This window comes from Podarcis liolepis, assembly GCF_965112155.1.
Source record: "Podarcis liolepis genome assembly, chromosome: 5".
NCBI lineage: Eukaryota > Metazoa > Chordata > Lepidosauria > Squamata > Lacertidae > Podarcis > Podarcis liolepis.
In genome coordinates, this window is record NC_139556.1 from 8,230,983 (window position 1) to 8,249,060 (window position 18,078).

An 18,078-nucleotide genomic window follows, 5' to 3' on the forward strand; every position below is an offset into this window, starting at 1 on the left:
TGAAAAATACGGTATTTAGAACAGGGATGTCCAGCGCTGTAATGTTGGGATGCACCCTATTCAATTGGAAGTGCATTTTGCCATAAAAACCGATTCCTTATTTTTCTGGTCAGACTCCATAACAAATGTGGTGCCGTTAGGAGCCAGGAATTCCTAGCAATGTAGCAAATGACCCCAGGTGTAACTTTGCTTAATTCACATGTACAGAAAAATACCTTACAGTGCAGAGCTTACATGAAGCTTTTTGCTCTGTGGGTAAACTTAAAACCCACCTTGATTAGAAGATTAGAAGAACCACCGGAGACCTGGGAAGATTTTGGCAGCATAGACTAACAGTTTGCATCTCTGATCCAGAAGAGTGCCAGTGTTGTTCACAAAACCAGTAATTTTCACTCGCAGAAAAATCTCTCGGAGATTAACGATTTAGTGCTTTAATATTTATGTATTGCAGCCAAAAGCTGCAACAAAAGCCTCAAGGGAATGAATAAATACTTAAAACACATCTCACCTTTCCATCTCTTCAAGGTGGTTTACAATTCAGAATAAAACAATTACATTCAAATCCACACAAAAAATTTTTAAAACCCCAACCATCAGTCTAAATGTATTACGACAAAGGAAACCCAGTGCAACAGTAAACTAGCAATAGATACTTTATTATTGCTTTCCAAAAGCACAAGAGAGTAACTTGGTGCCTAAAGATAAAATAAATTACCGTATTTTCCGCCCCATAGGACACACCGCCCCATAGGATGCACCTAGTTTTTTGGGGGGGGATAAAGAAAAAAAATTATTTCCCCCCAGTCGTGGGGCTGGCGTGGGGGAAGCCTGAGCTTCCCCCGACCCCAGCCCCCAGAGCAGCCTGCTATCCGCAAGCCTAGGGAGCCCGGCGCGAAGTCGCGCCGGTCTCCCCAGGCTTGCGGAGAGCTGCGCAAAGCCCAGGCGCGCTCTTCAGCGCGCCCCAGGCTTTGAAATGCAGGCAGCTCTGCGCAGCGCCCGGGAGCCTGGTGCGACTTCACGCCGGGCTCCGGAGGGTTGCGCAGAGCTTCCTGAAGCCTGGAGAGCGAGAGGAATCGGTGTGCACCGACCCCTCTTGCTCTCCAGGCTTCAGCGAAAGCCTGCATTCGCCCCATAGGACGCACACACATTTCCCCTCCATTTTTGGAGGGGGGAAAGTGTGTCTTATAGGGCGAAAAATACGGTATATTTCTGGGAGGCCTATTCCACAATCCACCAGGCCAACACAGAAATGCTTGATCCCCAAGCGTGATAAGAACAACGAGCACTAAATGAATGTAGACAAGCTGCAATTATTAATTTTGCGCTAGTCTGCACTGCTCTTAATTCCAAGGAAACGAAACCGAAGGCGTGTGTTAGCACCCTTGAAATCTGCACCACTCAGAGGCTGGGGTGTGTATCTAGAGCAAATAAATATGCATTGCGACCCCTCTTGCACAAAGCACCATACAATATGAAGGTCTTTCTTCCACAAATGCCCTGTCCACCATAATGATGGGCACTATGCGAGCAAGTCAATAACAGCAAGGGACTTACCAAAGAACGTTCGTCTTCTTGATGCAGTCTGAATGAAATCAGCTGGTGGAAGACCTAATATCTTTAACACACACAAAAAGTCAGCCTGAAGAGCACCTCTGTTAAGTATATAACAAATTAATGGTCTTACACCTTTAACATGAAGGACATGTTGATATAATGGCTGAGCTCTTTTTTATTCTACCGCAGAGTCAGTTGAAAAGAGGGGGAAACTACCACAAACAGTAAAAATAAGTGTTCTGAGGAACTCATCAGTGGTTCCATCTAACTGGTGGTTTCTATCTGTACTGGATCTGATACTCTTCATCACTGTTATCAACGGCTAAAAATGAAAGTTATGCCTGGCCCAAAACTGGGAGGGAGAACTAACGTATCAGGAGACAGAAATAAAGTTCAAAACTATCTTTAAAACCTGGGCTGGAGCTAATAAAATCTCTGTACATCTAAATCAATTTAGAAACTGACTTTTATAATCAAATGAGAGTGTATCTGTTAAATGGTACATTTTGAGTTTCATGTTCTTCACAAAGAGTTCTGCCCTCCTTTTTCTGGGTCAACTCTATGGGCCTGTTGCATGCCATAAAGGGGCTTTTAATACTTGGGAGTGAGAGTGTTTAAATCACACTACACACATCATCTGCTTGTAATCATTGAAACACCCAACAGGTCTGTGTTATTATCCCACATTTCAATTCCCCGTCACTAGGTGATATTTTGGTCTTTGTGTTCTGGTTTGTATGAGTTCCTGTGGGGATATTAAACATTTCACAGGCACTCTAATGCCAGTGTAATGCCACTTGTATGCAAGTCATTACTGAAATGCAACATTTTATTTCATATTTTGTACAGAAAACAACTGTGTGTGTGCATCTTCGGAGACATACGCTAGCTAATTTGTGTTTAAAATGTTTGTGGTAGACATAATTTTTGTTTGACACATTGAATTCCTCAGACTTTAATAGATAAAATTCACAGGTAATGAAAGAGATGCCTTCGTTTCATGTGAACAAGCATGACTGAAACATGGTGAGATGAGGGTGAGAACCTGTTCAAAAGGCATGGCTCAAACAGAAAGGAGAAGTACCATTACATGTAAAGAATGTGTATGCCTGGAAGGACATTCATGACTTGGAGCATGGAAGGCAGGTTGAGAGTATGGGGGGGGGGAATTGTTGGAGAGGGTATGAACCGTGACCACACTTCCATGGAGTTGTGTCTCTGGAAGAGTGAACCTCTGCATGGCATCTGATTCGCAGTTGGACACATTGTCCCACCCCCTGGCTTTTTGCAGGAAACCCCAAGAGCATCTCTCACAGATGGCTGTCCAACCGCCGAAGACATCCATTTAGGGAGACTGAAGCACCTCTCAAGATAATTGTTCCCATTGCCAAATGCTGTTACCTTTAAGAAGTTTCTCCTGATAGTCAACTGAGATCTACCCTACTGTACCTTAAGTCCACTAGACCTAATCTTGCCTTCTCGAGTAGCAGGCGACAGGTCCTTGCTGTTTTCCATGAAAAACCCTTTCAGATGTCTTAAGAATGCTATCACCTCAGCCTTGTCTTCTCCAGTAGAAATCAGCCCAACCTTCCATATTTGTTGTCCTGCTCTGAATACTCCCAACACCTACATATCCTTCTAAAAGTGCACAGTTTTCCAGATGAAGCCGAACTAGTAAGGAATAAAGTGGAACTTTATGTGACAAATCTTAGAGGAGTTTCAAAAACTACTTGCGATGTTGCAAGAAAGAAAGAAATCCCCTTTGTGAGCATGCATAAGTTCCTGTGTATAGCTAAACTTGTTCTTTAGAGTCTGGGTTGTTTCTGCACACCTGCTAATATTAAAATCAGAAGTTACCTCCATAATGCATGCAAGCTGCTCCACTTCATTCTCCCCAGGAAAAAGTGGGTACCCTGTGTAGAGTTCAGCCATAATGCACCCTAGACTCCACATGTCAATAGGGGTTGCATAGGGGTGACCAAGAATCACTTCTGGGGAACGATAAAATCGACTCTGGACATACGTATACACTGGAATAAAAAGGCAGGGGAAAAACATTGGACAGCTGAAAAAGCCCTGGCTCTGGTTGAGACCAGCCTAACCTCTCTGTGGCTTGGGACCTTCAGGATGTTTGAAGACCATAAGTTCCTCTGTGGGACATACCAGGAGAGGTGGTCCCGTAGGTATGAGGGTCCTAGGCCGTATAGGGCTTTAAAGGTTAAAACCAGCACCTTAAACCTGATCATGTACTCCACCGGGAGCCAGTGCAGCTGGTATAGCAGTGGGTGAATGTGATCTCGCAGTGAGGACCCCGTAAGGAGTCTTGCCGCGGCATTCTGCACCCGCTGGAGTTTCTGGGTCACTGATCCTCACCTCAATGCAAGCCCCTGAGCTCCTTATCTTAACTCCCATCATTTTGGTCTTGACCTCTGGTTTCCAACCTTTTTGAGTCCAAGGCTCCCTTGACCAACTACATTCTATCTGCAGTCTATTTATTTATACATACTTTTCTAGAAGACAGTGTGTTGAACTATCAATATAGCAAAAGTTGATAGTCTAGCTCACAGGTTTTCAGCCTTTTTGGGTCCATGGCTCACTTGACCAACTACATTCTTTCTGCGGCACTCCTGTGCGGCTCAGGAGCCCCTTGACTACAGAGCTGGCAGCCTCTCGCTCCTTTTTGAACACCCTTCTTTGTGGAGTGTTCCCTCAGCCTCCTCTCCCCTCTCTCTGGGAGTCCTCTGGGCAGCAGCAGCCACCAACCCTGGTCTCTGAGCTGCCCCATCCACCCCAAAGAGAGGTACCTCCTCACGATGCCCCCCCCCCAGGAGTTTGGGAAGAGGATGCTCCCAGCCTCAGGGGCCCAACAGAGACAGGCCAAAGGTGAACATGAGGCCAGCATCTTATTCACCTGGGGAGGCAGCCGTGGGCGCTGCCTGGCCTGCATGGTGGAAAAACTCCCCTTCAGCACCGGGAAATCCGTTCCACTTCCCAGTGGGGAGGAGTTGCAGTGGACCACATGGCCACCCACTCCCCTCCGGGGGTGGGGGACAAGGTCCCGCGTCCCCCGGAGGTTCCCAGCCATGTCATTTGTCTGCCACCCAATTCACTGGCTGGGGGAGCGTGGCTGGGCCACGTTTGAACTCAGGCATGAGCCGGATTGGTTGCAGGTGTGAGAGTATTTGGTGGCGAGCCTTGGGCTCTTGTGGCAGTTAGGCATTGGTTTGAAGAAGAGTTTGGATTTGATATCCCACTTTATCACCACCCGAAGGAGTCTCAAAGCGGCTAACAATCTCCTTTCCCTTCCTCCCCCACAACAAACACTCTGTGAGGTGAGTGGGGCTGAGAGACTTCAGAGACGTGTGACTGGCCCAAGGTCACCCAGCAGCTGCATGTGGAGGAGCGGGGAATCGAACCCAGTTCACCAGATTACAAGTCTACCGCTCTTAACCACTACACCACACTGGCTCTGGGGGAGGGGAGGTGTGGCCATCACCTGCCCCTCCAAGCTGAAGGGTATTCCATTAAAGGAATCTGGGGGTGTGGAGCTTGTCCAAAGTCCGGGGCTGGGCTAGGGCCATGCCACGACCCCGTCGGGAACCCAGAGGGAGCTTGAGTTAGTTTGCATCGACGGGGCTCCCCCTACCGGTGATTGACCCTTACTGGATTCCCTGCGTGATGGGCAGGAGTCAGATATAGTCGGGTCAATTCCAATGCCTAAGCCAATACCACTCACATTCTGTAACCAATAAGGTTGTGGCCTAAATTGGCCCAATAACATTAACCTAACATCTGTGTCCTTGTGTCTTGTTCATCAACGAGAGGGTGGTCTCGGGGTCTCGACACGCAACTCAGCTCCCAGGCAGGCCTTGCACACAGTAAGTACAAGAATGGCTAGCGGAACACCTGTTTGCCAGGTCTCCTACTAGTTTGTCCATTCCCAACTGCAAGGACTGGCGGACTGGCTGACTGGGCACCCTCGCCCACTGGCTTGCTTGCTTACTCCAAGGCCACCTCCGCTCCCAGCACTCTCTGCCCCCCGGGCAGCCCCAGAGGCACCATTCAGCTGAGGTGCTTGTAGCCAGGGCTGCTGCAACAAACAGCCATGCAAGCCAATGGGGGACAGAGATGTGAAAGGGCATCAGAGGAGAGAGGGAAGGAAAGAGGGACAGAGGCCGGTGTTGATGGGCCAGCAGGGGGATACTGTAGATAGTTATGCAAATAAGGGATCGAAAGTGACGTTCAGTGATTGGATAGTTTTAGAAAGTTGTTACAGTTACGTTGTACTGGAGCTCTATATAAGCAGGCTGACTGAACCCTTCAGTTCAGTTCTGTTCTGGCCTGTGAATAAACAAGAGCTGTTTGAAGAATCGCTGTGTCGTCTGATATGTTCACCCACAACTTAACAGTTGATTTCCCTTTTTACTTCAAAAAACTATTTAAAAATTCATTGTGCCTTTGTTTCTTACTTCCTTGTGAGCTGCCCCAGGATTATAAATTTATACAGAAGATGTGGAGTTTGAAGTACATAAGTAAATAAATCAAAAATTAAGAAATCTAATAAAGAAAATTACATCTACTTGACTTTTCTGCAAACCTCTTTGGTGTTCATAGCAGCTTGATCCAAAGTCGATAACTTTAAATGAAACCTGCCCAGGTTGGGGTTGGTTTATTAATATGTTCTCCTAAAATGAGGGAAAGTGAAGAAGGGGGAGAGAAAATATCAACACACATCTATCAGGTTAGCAGACTAACAGCAAAATCATTTTTACAGGGGAAAAGCAACCAGCCTGCAAATATATGGTGGTGTCTGGTGAGAAATCCCAGCCTCTTTGACCTCCTCTTTTAGGTGTGACTTATTTTGTGGATGGAGCGTTCATACAGGAACGCAAAGGTCATTCATTTGTTGATATATCAGAAAGAACTCAAACAATGCTTAAAAATTATAGGCTACATTCTGAAGAAGTATTGACCATTCCTTAGCACATGGGTAGGCAAACTAAGGCCCAGGGGCTGGATCCGGCCCAATCGCCTTCTAAATCCGGCCCATGGATGGTCCAGGAATCAGCATGTCTTTACATGAGTAGGATGTGTGCTTTTATTTAAAATGCATCTCTGGGTTATTTGTGAGGCATAGGAATTTGTTCATTCCCCCCCCAAAATATATATATATATATGCAGGTTTTGGTGTCTTCGGGTGTCTTCCCGTGTAAGAGTTGGGGTGTCTAGGCGACGTTTCGACGAGGTCTCACTCGTCATCTTCAGGCTGGTGCTTTCGGCTTCTTGTTAGCCTGAAGATGACGAGTGAGACCTCGTCGAAACGTCGCCTAGACACCCCAACTCTTACACGGGAAGACACCCGAAGACACCAAAACCTGCATTCCTGTACCCGTGAAAATCTACGAAAGCAAATATATATATATATATATATATATATATATATATATATATATATAGGCTGGCCCCCCACAAGGTCTGAGGGACAGTGAAAAACTTTGCTGACCCCTGCCCTGGCACCTTTGAATGCTTAGCTCAGAAGGGCAGAAACCAGGTCAGAAAAGGGCAGGTTAGTCAGCCACACTGAGAACATGCCTCCCTGAGACTTTATCATGTTCCATAGGAGCCATGAAAATTAGCCCCAGAAAGGGAATCAACTGCTGCAGAACTGTAGAGGGGCCGCATAAACCTGCTGGGCCAATCTGCGAAGGAATTATAAACGCCTTCCTTGATGGGGGTCATTTCCACCAACTTCAGATCTCACTTCTCTAACATTGAGCATATAGAACCCTACATGAACAAATATACATTTTTTTATACACCGAATGGCACATTTAAGCCAGGCTAAGGGTGGCAGCAGACCAATTACAGTGCTACCTCGGGTTAAGTACTTAATTCGTTCCGGAGGTCTGTACTTAACCTGAAACTGTTCCTAACCTGAAGCACCACTTTAGCTAATGGGGCCTCCTGCTGCTGCCGGGTTGCTGGAGCACAATTTCTGTTCTTATCCTTAAGCAAAGTTCTTAACCTGAAGCACTATTTCTGGCTTAGTGGAGTGTGTAACCTGAAGCGTATGTAACCTGAAGCTTATGTAACCCGAGGTACCACTGTACAAGGGAAAGTGGTTTTAATATAGACAGTGTCTCATAGAAAACAGACCTTCACTAGGAGTCTGTACTAGAGGAAACTGAAATAAACATCATATCTCTAACATAGGCTAATGCTTTGGTCTATATATTTGGTCATATGACACTCAGTGATTTGGAAAATTCACTGAATGGTTAAAGCTTTCCAAACATCACTGCTGCATCAACATAAAACAGCTATTGTGATGTTGAATGCTTAACCATATGAGAGTCATCTATACGTCAGTATTTCATCACTTCCTTTTACTTTCAAAGAGGTCTAGTCAAGCTAGGTAAAAGGTAAAGGGACCCCTGACCATCAGGTCCAGTCGTGACCGACTCTGGGGTTGCGGCGCTCATCTAGCTTTACTGGCCGAGGGAGCAGGCGTACAGCTTCCGAGTCATGTGGCCAGCATGACTAAGCTGCTTACAGAGCAGCGCACGGAAACGCCGTTTACCTTCCCACCGGAGCGGTACCTATTTATCTACTTGCACTTTGATGTGCTTTCAAACTGCTAGGTTGGCAGGAGCTGGGACCGAGCAATGGGAGCTCACCCCGTTGCGGGGATTTGAACCACCGACCTTCTGATCGGCAAGTCCTAGGCTCTGTGGTTTAACCCACAGCGCCACCCGCGTCCCTTGGGTAGACCCGCGTCCACCCAATGAAATCTAGTCAAGTTTTCCTTCCAATGCAAATAGCAGCTTCAGAGAAGCATTTATTTTTGCCAGGATAGAAAGCAAGAAGATAAGGGTTAAACTTCCCTTTGCTACTTGCAGCAGTAATCACCCCCAGCACCTACTATTTTTTTTTTTTTAAGTGCATGTTAAATGCAAATACACACATAATGTCCCATCTTGTTAGGACCTAACTGACCCCATTCATTGAAATGAACTCATTACACAGAAATACACACACACACGGGGGGGGGGGGGGATACTGAAATGCCACAGACTTAACCTCCATTTTGCAGTAGAATACACAGAATATGGAACAACATAGTTTAAGGGGGGGGAATGTTTACATATTTTTCTACTCCTTGGTGTAAATAACAATCCATAATGTGCATGAGAGTTAAAAAATTAGCCACTGACAAGGGGCCCAGAAGATTTTAAGTGAGGGAGAGAAAAATAATGTTATGCAATTTTGGAAACAATAATCTTTAGTCTTGTCTAAAGACTTGGACTAGAGGGACGTGGGTGGTGCTGTGGTTTAAACCACCATGCCGCTTGGACTTGCCGATCAGAAGGTCAGTGGTTCAAATCCCCGCGACGGGGTGAGCTCTCATTGCTCAGTCACCAGCTCCTGCCAACCTAGCAGTTTGAAAGCACACCAGTGCAAGTAGATAAATAGGTATCGCTGAGGCGGGAAGGTAAACGGCATTTTTGTGCGCTGCTCTGGTTCGCCTCATGATCCGGAAAAACTGTCTGCAGAAGCAGACAAACGCCGGCTCCCTCGACCTGTAAAGTGAGATGAGTGCCGCAATGCCAGAGTCGTTCGTGACTGGACTTAACTGTCAGGGGTCCCTTTACCTTTAAAGACTTGGACTGTGCTTCATTACACAAAATCTGCAATGATATATAAAAATGGTTGTACTTACAGGCTTTAGATCACAGTGAATAATCTTTTCTGTGTACAACAACTGTAAGCATCTTAATATACAGAGGGTGAATCTACGAATCAAACCCAGTGTAAAACCTTGGAAATTATTTTTCTTGATTAGTTCATACAAATTTATACTGCGGGGTGAGAAAAAAGAAAACATTTGCACATTATACTGTGAACAATTTTAAACGACAGAAAATATATAGTCCTTTATTCAACTTCTGACTGAAAGGATAAAATCTGAACACACTTAAAGTCCAAGACCATGTCAGAATATTTACATCCTTCAGAGAAAAAGTATGGCTATCTATGCAGTTACCTCATAAAAGTTTCAGCATCTCTAATGGCAGCTGCTGAGCACTGTGATCAATGAAGCACAGCAGCTAATGATGATTGGAGTGAAAACTGATTTGAGCAGTAGTTGTTGTTGTTTAGTCGCTTAGTCGTGCCCGACTCTTCGTAACCCCATGGACCAGAGCACGCCAGGCACTTCTGTCTTCCACTGCCTCCCGCAGATTGGTCAAACTCATGCTGGTAGCTTCAAGAACACTGTCCACCATCTTGTCCTCTGTCATCCCCTTCTCCTTGTGCCCTCCATCTTTCCCAACATCAGGGTCTTTTCCAGGGAGTCTTCTCTTCTCAGGAGGTGGCCAAAGTATTGGAGCCTCAGCTTCACGATCTGTCCTTCCAGTGAGCACTCAGGGCTCGTTTCCTTAAGAATGGATACGTTTGATCTTCTTGCAGTCCATGGGACTCTCAAGAGTCTCCTCCAGCACCAGAATTCAAAAGCATCAATTCTTCAGCAATCAGCCTTCTTTATGGTCCAGCTCTCACTTCCATACATCACTACTGGGAAAACCATGGCTTTAACTATACGGACCTTTGTTGGCAAGGTGATGTCTCTACTTTTTAAGATGTTGTCTAGATTTGCCATCGCCTTTCTCGCAAGGAGCAGGCGTCTTTTAATTTCGTGACTGCTGTCACCATCTGCAGTGATCATGGAGCCCAAGAAAATAAAATCTCTCACTGCCTCCATTTCCTCCATTGGGCAGTTACCATGCATCAAAGCTGCTCAAATGCCTGGATAGGTCCCCTTAATGACTTCTGATTTTTATATCATTTATTTATTAAATTTTCACCCGGATCTTCCTTCCAAAGGAGCCCGTGGCCGTAAATACTTTGAAAGTTTCATCAAAAAAGATCACTTCCAAGGGGTACAACACTGGAACACCATAAAAATCTTCCCGGTAGGAAATTAGTTCTACCATACCACAGCAAACCGTACCAGAACAGCTTGGGTTCTCAGATGACAGAAAAACCACCATCTTTCATTATGGTTATTCAAAAGAATAGAACCGTAGAAATGTGGAAATGGGAGGGAAATGCAGGAATCTCGACAAAAGCACCTATGTCAGGTGGCCATCTAACCTCTGCTTAAAAACCTCCAGTATCAACTTCAAATCAACTTCAAATGTGTGTGCGCATGTGTATTCATTTTAAAGATATAAAAGTTGGAGTTTCTAAATATTTTAAGGGCTCATAATACATGCATTCCAGTCTACACAAAAAGAAGAGGGAAAGGGGGGAAATTAGATTGTTTTTTAGACTCTGAAAATTAGTTTTGCATGATTTACCAGGAGCGACTGGAAATGCCAAAGATGGTGAGAACCTGTTTCAGCGACGGGATATGTCTCAGGCCAGGCCTGCTCAGATGTTAGTGAGGCCCTAGCCCCAGCCTACCAAAGACACTGAGACCAGGCTGAACTCTGGGCATCTACAGTGGCTTTCTCTCAAAAGAACCCCCCAAAGTGTATTGCCTGGGGAAAGGGTGATGTTATTGTTGTTTAGTTGTTTAGTCGTGTCCGACTCTTCATGACCCCATGGACCAGAGCACGCCAGGCACCTCTGTCTTCCACTGCCTCCCGCAGCATGCTGGTAGCTTTGAGAACACTATCCAAACATCTTGTCCTCTGTCATCCCCTTCTCATTGTGCCCTCCATCTTTCCCAACATCAGGATCTTTTCCAGGGAGTCTTCTCTTCTCATGAGGTGGCCAAAGTACTGGAGCCTCAGCTTCAGGATCTGTCCTTCCAGTAAGCACTCAGGGCTGATTTCCTTCAGAATGGATAGGTTTGATCTTCTTGCAGTCCATGGGACTCTCAAGAGTCTCCTCCAGCACCATAATTCAAAAACATCAATTCTTTGGCGATCAGCCTTCTTTATGACCAAGCTCTCACTTCCATACATCACTACTGGGAAAACCATGGCTTTAACTATACGGACCTTTGTCGGCAAGGTGATGTCTCTGCTTTTTTAAGATGCTGTCTAGGTTTGTCATTGCTTTTCTCCCAAGAACCAGGCGTCTTTTAATTTCATGGCTGTAGGAATCCTCAATTAAAGCCAAAGGTACTGCACTATTATGAATCTTGCTAATAACTGGGACTCACATTTGGGCCTATTCCCCATGGAACCCATGGATCAAGGGGCATCCAATGGACTACTCCCTCAGGATTGGCACAATGAATGATGCTTGAACGTTCAGGCTCCATATAAGGCAGTTTCATACTTTCAAAAATTATAACTGGATCTGCTATATGCAACTTGATACAGAGCAATGATCAGATCTCCATTATACTGCTTAAAGAAATGTCTATGCTTGTGGAATGGAAATGTGAAAACTTAGTGATTGCTTCCCCTCCCATTTCCCCATCTCCAATTTGGGCATAAATATACACAACGGTTTACGTAATTGTTGTTATAGATAAGGAAAAGTTGTCTTACCCTAACAGTTCAAAGGAAATGCAGAAATGATTACGGAAGTAAAAATATTCTTTCATGTGGACGACATTGTGAGCATTGTCTTCATCCTTTTGCCGTAGAGCATTGAGGATGCTGACTTCTACCAAGGCTTGATTATGGAATCTAAGTGCAACAGAAGGGTTTTGGTTTTCATTTTTTTACACAAGCTGAAGCTAGATCATTCCCGTGTGTTGTTGAAAATAGCACTTAAGGCAAATTACTCTTAGCACAGGCACACTACACAAAATACAAAGCTGAATGTGACTTTCTATACTTGTCTGATCACAGGAGGGCTTGTCCCATGTGCACTATGCGTGTTCCTCATCATGTGTTTAGTGTGAAGTCCAGAGGGGGATTCTAACCATGTCAAGCAGTTAGAAACCTCCCCAAGATCTTCACACCAAAACTAGCCCTCGAAACAACTTACAATTTTGAAAACCTGAATATGAATTTTGTTTGTTTAGTCAGAAAGCTGTAACAATAATTTCTACAATTTCTTGTTAGCTGAAAAAATTGTGCGAGTTTTCTGGCTAAACACTGATTAAAACCACTCCCATCTTCTGCTAAAATAATAAAACAAATCACAATTAAATAAAAAAAAATTATTTCTATTCAACTAACATCTAACATTGTGGAATCTTGATAAAGTTTATAAAACTTTTGACATACCGTACCTCTTTTTGTTCCTTATTATCTTCACTGCTACTTTTTCACCTGTCTTGTGGTCCAAACACTTCACAACATGCCCAAATGATCCTTTCCCAATAACAGCCAGTATTTCATATCTGTATGCGATATGATCACTTAGAACCTATACAAAGTGACAAAAAGTGGAAAGCAAAAGTAGTACGTGCCCTTGTATCTCTGGTGCTAGGGTCCTAGCAGATCACAAGCTGAATATGGATCAACAGTGCAATGCAGAAGAAGAAGAAGAAGAAGAAGAGTATGGATTTGATATCCCACCTTTCACTCCCCTTCAGGAGTCTCAAAGCAGCTAACATCCTCCTTTCCCTTCCTCCCCCACAACAAACACTCTGTGAGGTGAGTGGGGCTGAGAGACTTCAGAGAAGTGTGACTGGCCCAAGGTCACCCAGCAGTTGCATGTGGAGGAGCGGAGACGCGAACCCGGTTCCCAAGATTTCGAGACTACCGCTCTTAACCACTACACCACACTGGCTCTAGAATGCTATTCTAGTCTGCATCAACAGATGTCTAGTGTGCAGATCAAGGGAAAAAATAGTACCTCTCTCTTCTGCCACACCTGGAATTCTGTGTCAAGTTTTTGGCACCACAATTTCAGAAGGATATTGACTGGAATGTGTGCAGAGGAGGGTGACCAGGATGATCAAGGGTCTGGAACCCAAACTGGTTGAGGGAACTGGGTATGTTTAGCCTGGATAAGAGGAGGTTGAGAGGAGATGTGATAGTCATCTTCAAATATCTCAAGAGCTGTCACATGGAAGATGGAGCAAGCTTGTTTTCTCTTGCTCTGGTGGGTAGGACTAGAACCAGTGGCTTCAAGTTAAACAAAGTAAATTCCGACAAAACATCAGAAAGAATTTTCTGATGGTAAGAGCTGTTTGACAGTGGAACAGACCCCCTTGGGAGGTGATGGACTCTCCTTCCTTGAAAGTTTTTAAGCAGAGGTTGGATGGCCATCTGTCATGGATGCTTTAGCTGAGATTCCTGCATTGCACAGGGCTAGACTAGATGACACTCAATGTCCCTTCCAACTCTATAGTTCTGTGATTCAGTGACTCCATGAACAAAACACAAGTACATGTTCCATGCATTCATCACCCAGTGACACGTGGGTAGAAGGAATGCAGGGATTACAATAAAGACTCTGGCTCAGATTAAAATCTTCTCATTTTAGATCAAAATCCAAGCTGAAGAAGAATATAGGGCTGTAAATGCTCATCTCATATTTGAGGTGAGCATTTGTTGTTGTTGTTTAGTCATTTAGTCGTGTCCGACTCTTTGTGACCCCATGGACCAGAGCACACCAGGCACTCCTTTCTTCCACTGCTTCCCGCAGTTTGGTCAAACTCATGCTGGTAGCTTCGAGAACACTATCCAACTATCTCATCCTCTGTCGTCCCCTTCTCCTTGTGCCCTCCATTTTTCCCAACATCAGGGTCTTTTCCAGGGAGTCTTCTCTTCTCATGAGGTGGCCAAAGTCTTGGAGCCTCAGCTTCAGGATCTGTCCTTCCAGTGAGCACTCAGGGCTGATTTCCTTCAGAATGGAGAGGTCTGATCTTCTTGAAGTCCATGGGACTCTCAAGAGTCTCCTCCAGCACCATAATTCAAAAGCATCAATTCTCAGGCGATCAGCCTTCTTCATGGTCCAGCTCTCACTTCCATACATCACTACTGGGAAAACCATAGCGTTTACTATATGGACCTTTGTTGGCAAGGTGAGAGGTGAGCATTATGAGTCCCCAATATTCATATTTCTGAACCAGGATTTATTAAATGCAATGAGAAAATTACTCTTCACTTCCTCTCATTGGACAGCTCTTACACAAGATGAACACCAATAGTTCTGCATTGTTTCCACAGTCACGGATGCCAAAGCAATACTGCACTTTCAGCCTCTTACCTTTTTGTAGGAGCCATGATCATCATCATAGGAACTGTTGTTCTCTGCATCAGGATAGGCTTCAATCTTTTTAGCTCCCAGTCCAAGAAACCACAGCTCTCTATATTCCTTAATCTCCCGCTGCTCATACGTTGTTAGCTGATTTTTAAAATGTTTCAAGGCTTCTGATTTGGAGACAAAAATCAAACATTGGATATTGTGTTCATTTATTTATTGCACCTATAAATTCTGCCAAGGAACCCAATGCAGCTTACAATTTAAATACTAAAGCAAACAAATTGTACAAAATATTGATGGACCAACTTCAAGAGCTGATGGCAGTATCTTCCTGGCCTATAAATAACTTAACCATCATGTAATAAATAACTCATTTCCTCATTCTCCCCATCTCTCAGAATATGCTGTTTAAAGCAGTTCCCCAAAAATGCTGGCTATGGCTGCTGGGAGGTGCAGAATGAAAACATATGGAGAGCACCGGGTTAGAGGAGGCTAGTTTAGTTTTAGTGTCCCTGCATCAGTGAGCTCAGTAAAGGTAAAGGGACCCCTGACCATTAGGTCCAGTCGTGACCGACTCTGGGGTTGCAGCACTCATCTCGCTTTATTGGCCGAGGGAGCTGGCGTACAGCTTCCGGGTCATGTGGCCAGCATGACTAAGTTGCTTCTGGCAAACCAGAGCAGCGCACGGAAACACTATTTACCTTCCCGCCGGAGCGGTACCAATTTATCCACTTGCACTTTGACGTGCTTTCGAACTGCTAGGTTGGCAGGAGCAGGGACCAAGCAACGGGAGCTCACCCCGTCGCGGGGATTCGAACCGCCAACCTTCTGATCGGCAAGTCCTTGGCTCTGTGGTTTAGCCCCCATTGCCACCCGCTATTATTATTATCCCTGTAGTGCAAATTGGAGTGGAAAAACTGAAAGGCTGGCCTGAGATCTGCAAGTAAGTTCACAGTTGGGATGTGGTTTGAACCAGGGTTCCCCCCACCCCATTTTATAGCTTATATATTTACCCACTCCAAGTCTCATTCAAGCAAGGTTATGCTTAAAATTCTACAAGGCAGGCTTAAGCAATATTGGGACCAAGAACTCCCAGAAGTGCAAGCTGGATTTAGAAGAGGAAGAGGAACCAGAGACCAAATTGCAAACATGTGCTGGATTATTGAGAAAGCTAGAGAGTTCCAGAAAGACATCTACTTCTGCTTCATTGACTATGCAAAAGCCTCTGACTGTGTCGACCACAGCAAACTATGGCAAGTTCTTAAAGAAATGGGAGTGCCTGATCACCTCATCTGTCTCCTGAGAAATCTCTATGTGGGACAAGAAGCTACAGTTAGAACTGGATATGGAACAACAGATTGGTTCAAAATTGGGAAAGGAGTACGACAAGGCTGTATATTGTCTCCCTGCTTATTTAACTTATATGCAGAATTCATCATGCGAAAGGCTGGGCTGGATGAATCCCAAGCCGCAATTAAGATTGCCGGAAGAAATATCAACAACCTCAGATGTGCAGATGACACAACCTTGATGGCAGAAAGTGAGGAGGAATTAAAGAATATTTCAATGAGGGTGAAAGAGGAGAGCGCAAAATATGGTCTGAAGCTCAACATCAAAATACGAAGATCATGGCCACTGGTCCCATCACCTCCTGGCAAATAGAAGGGGAAGAAATGGAGGCAGTGAGAGATTTTACTTTCTGGGGCTCCATGATGATTGCAGATGGTGACAGCAGCCACAAAATTAAAAGACGCCTGCTTCTTGGGAGGAAAGCAATGACAAACCTAGACAGCATCTTAAAAAGCAGAGACATCACCTTGCCAACAAAGGTCCGTATAGTTAAAGCTATGGTTTTCCCAGTAGTGATGTATGGAAGTGAGAGCTGGACCATAAAGAAGGCTGATCGCCGAAGAATTGATGCTTTTGAATTACAGTGGTACCTCGCAAGACGAATGCCTCGCAAGACAAAAAACTCGCTAGACGAAAGGGTTTTTTGTTTTTTGAGCTGCTTCGCAAGACGATTTTCCCTATGGGCTTGCTTCGCAAGACAGAAACGTCTTGCAAGTTTGTTTCCTTTTTCTTAACACCGTTAATACAGTTGCTACTTGACTTCGAGGAGCAACTCATAGAATGCGGTGTGGTAGCCTTTTTTGAGGTTTTTAAAGACTTTGGTGATTTTTGAAGCTTTTCCAAAACTTTCCCGACACCGTGCTTCGCAAGACAAAAAAAATCGCAAGACAACAAAACTCGCGGAACGAATTAATTTCGTCTTGCGAGGCACCACTGTATGGTGCTGGAGGAGACTCTTGAGAGTCCCATGGACTTGAAGAAGATAAAACGTATCCATTTTTAAGGAAATCAGCCCTGAGTGCTCACTGGAAGGATAGATCCTGAAGCTGAGGCTCCAATACTTTGGCCACCTCGTGAGAAGAGAAGACTCCCTGGAAAAGACCCTGATGTTGGGAAAGATGGAGGGCACAAGGAGAAGGGGATGACAGAGGACGAGATGGTTGGACAGTGTTGTCGAAGCTACCAGCATGAGTTTGACCAAACTGCGGGAGGCAGTGGAAGACAGGAGTGCCTGGCGTTCTCTGGTCCATGGGGTCACGAAGAGTCGGACACGACTAAGTGACTAAACAACAACAATTTACCCACTCCAAGTCTCATTCAAGCATTTGTCTCAATTTTGTCCATCAATTTGCTTCTGTTAAAAAAAAAAATAGTATTCAAAATTTGTACCTGCTGAAGTCAGAGGCAGCTTTAGATTGTGGCCTTTTTCTGTTTCTGTCTTGCTGGACAGAACTATAGCACTGTTTTCACGAGGAGCTGAAGGAAATGATTGGCCTGGGGCTCTGTTTTCCTGCTAAAGAGTAATACGGTGCTTTGTAAAATACTTGCCTTAAGTCCATACATCTCAGCCCCTTTTTCTCAGTCCATCTCTACAGTAAAATAATTTCAAATGAGTAACTCTCGTCTGATTAAAACAACAACAGAGGCCATCTTTAGACAGCTGTAATGAAGGCAATGAAGAACCTTCTGCATCCTTAGGCATATAGGCACATATGTATGGACAGGAACCAGTATTTCTCTGCTGGGGGGATCAGATTTTCCCCACCTTCAGTGAAAAGAATGGACCAAAAGGGCTCAATGTTCCATGCAGAAACCTGGCTGTGTGTTTAGACCAAGAGACACCCCCCTCCCTAGATAAACACACATTTGACTCAAATTTTAGATTTGGTTTTTGTCAGAATTTAGGCCACAACTTTATTGATTACAGAAATGAGTGGTTGCATAGGCTCTGGTTCGACTAGCTTTCTGCACCCTTGCAGGTAGCACTGACCCAGAGCTCTATCATAGGTCAGCCAAAGGTGAACACCTGAGGTGGGTGAAAAGCCCGGGAAC

General features: G+C 44.8%; 1 protein-coding gene across 3 annotated transcripts in view; it reads right to left on the reverse strand.

Moving 5' to 3' along the window:
- Positions 1-18,078, reverse strand: part of DYRK4 (dual specificity tyrosine phosphorylation regulated kinase 4) — a 58,238-nt gene that overhangs the window by 7,025 nt on the left and 33,135 nt on the right. For 2 of the 3 annotated variants that reach the window (XM_083503340.1, XM_083503338.1), the window contains 8 exons: positions 17,416-17,539; positions 14,680-14,843; positions 12,752-12,888; positions 12,060-12,200; positions 9,275-9,413; positions 6,152-6,239; positions 3,412-3,584; positions 1,555-1,615 (listed from right to left, as the gene is read on the reverse strand). In XM_083503340.1, the coding sequence (XP_083359466.1) occupies positions 1,555-1,615; positions 3,412-3,584; positions 6,152-6,239; positions 9,275-9,413; positions 12,060-12,200; positions 12,752-12,888; positions 14,680-14,843; positions 17,416-17,539 (1,027 nt within the window). The remainder of the gene's footprint in view (positions 1-1,554; positions 1,616-3,411; positions 3,585-6,151; positions 6,240-9,274; positions 9,414-12,059; positions 12,201-12,751; positions 12,889-14,679; positions 14,844-17,415; positions 17,540-18,078) is intronic. The other variant, XM_083503339.1, reaches the window with a different exon arrangement.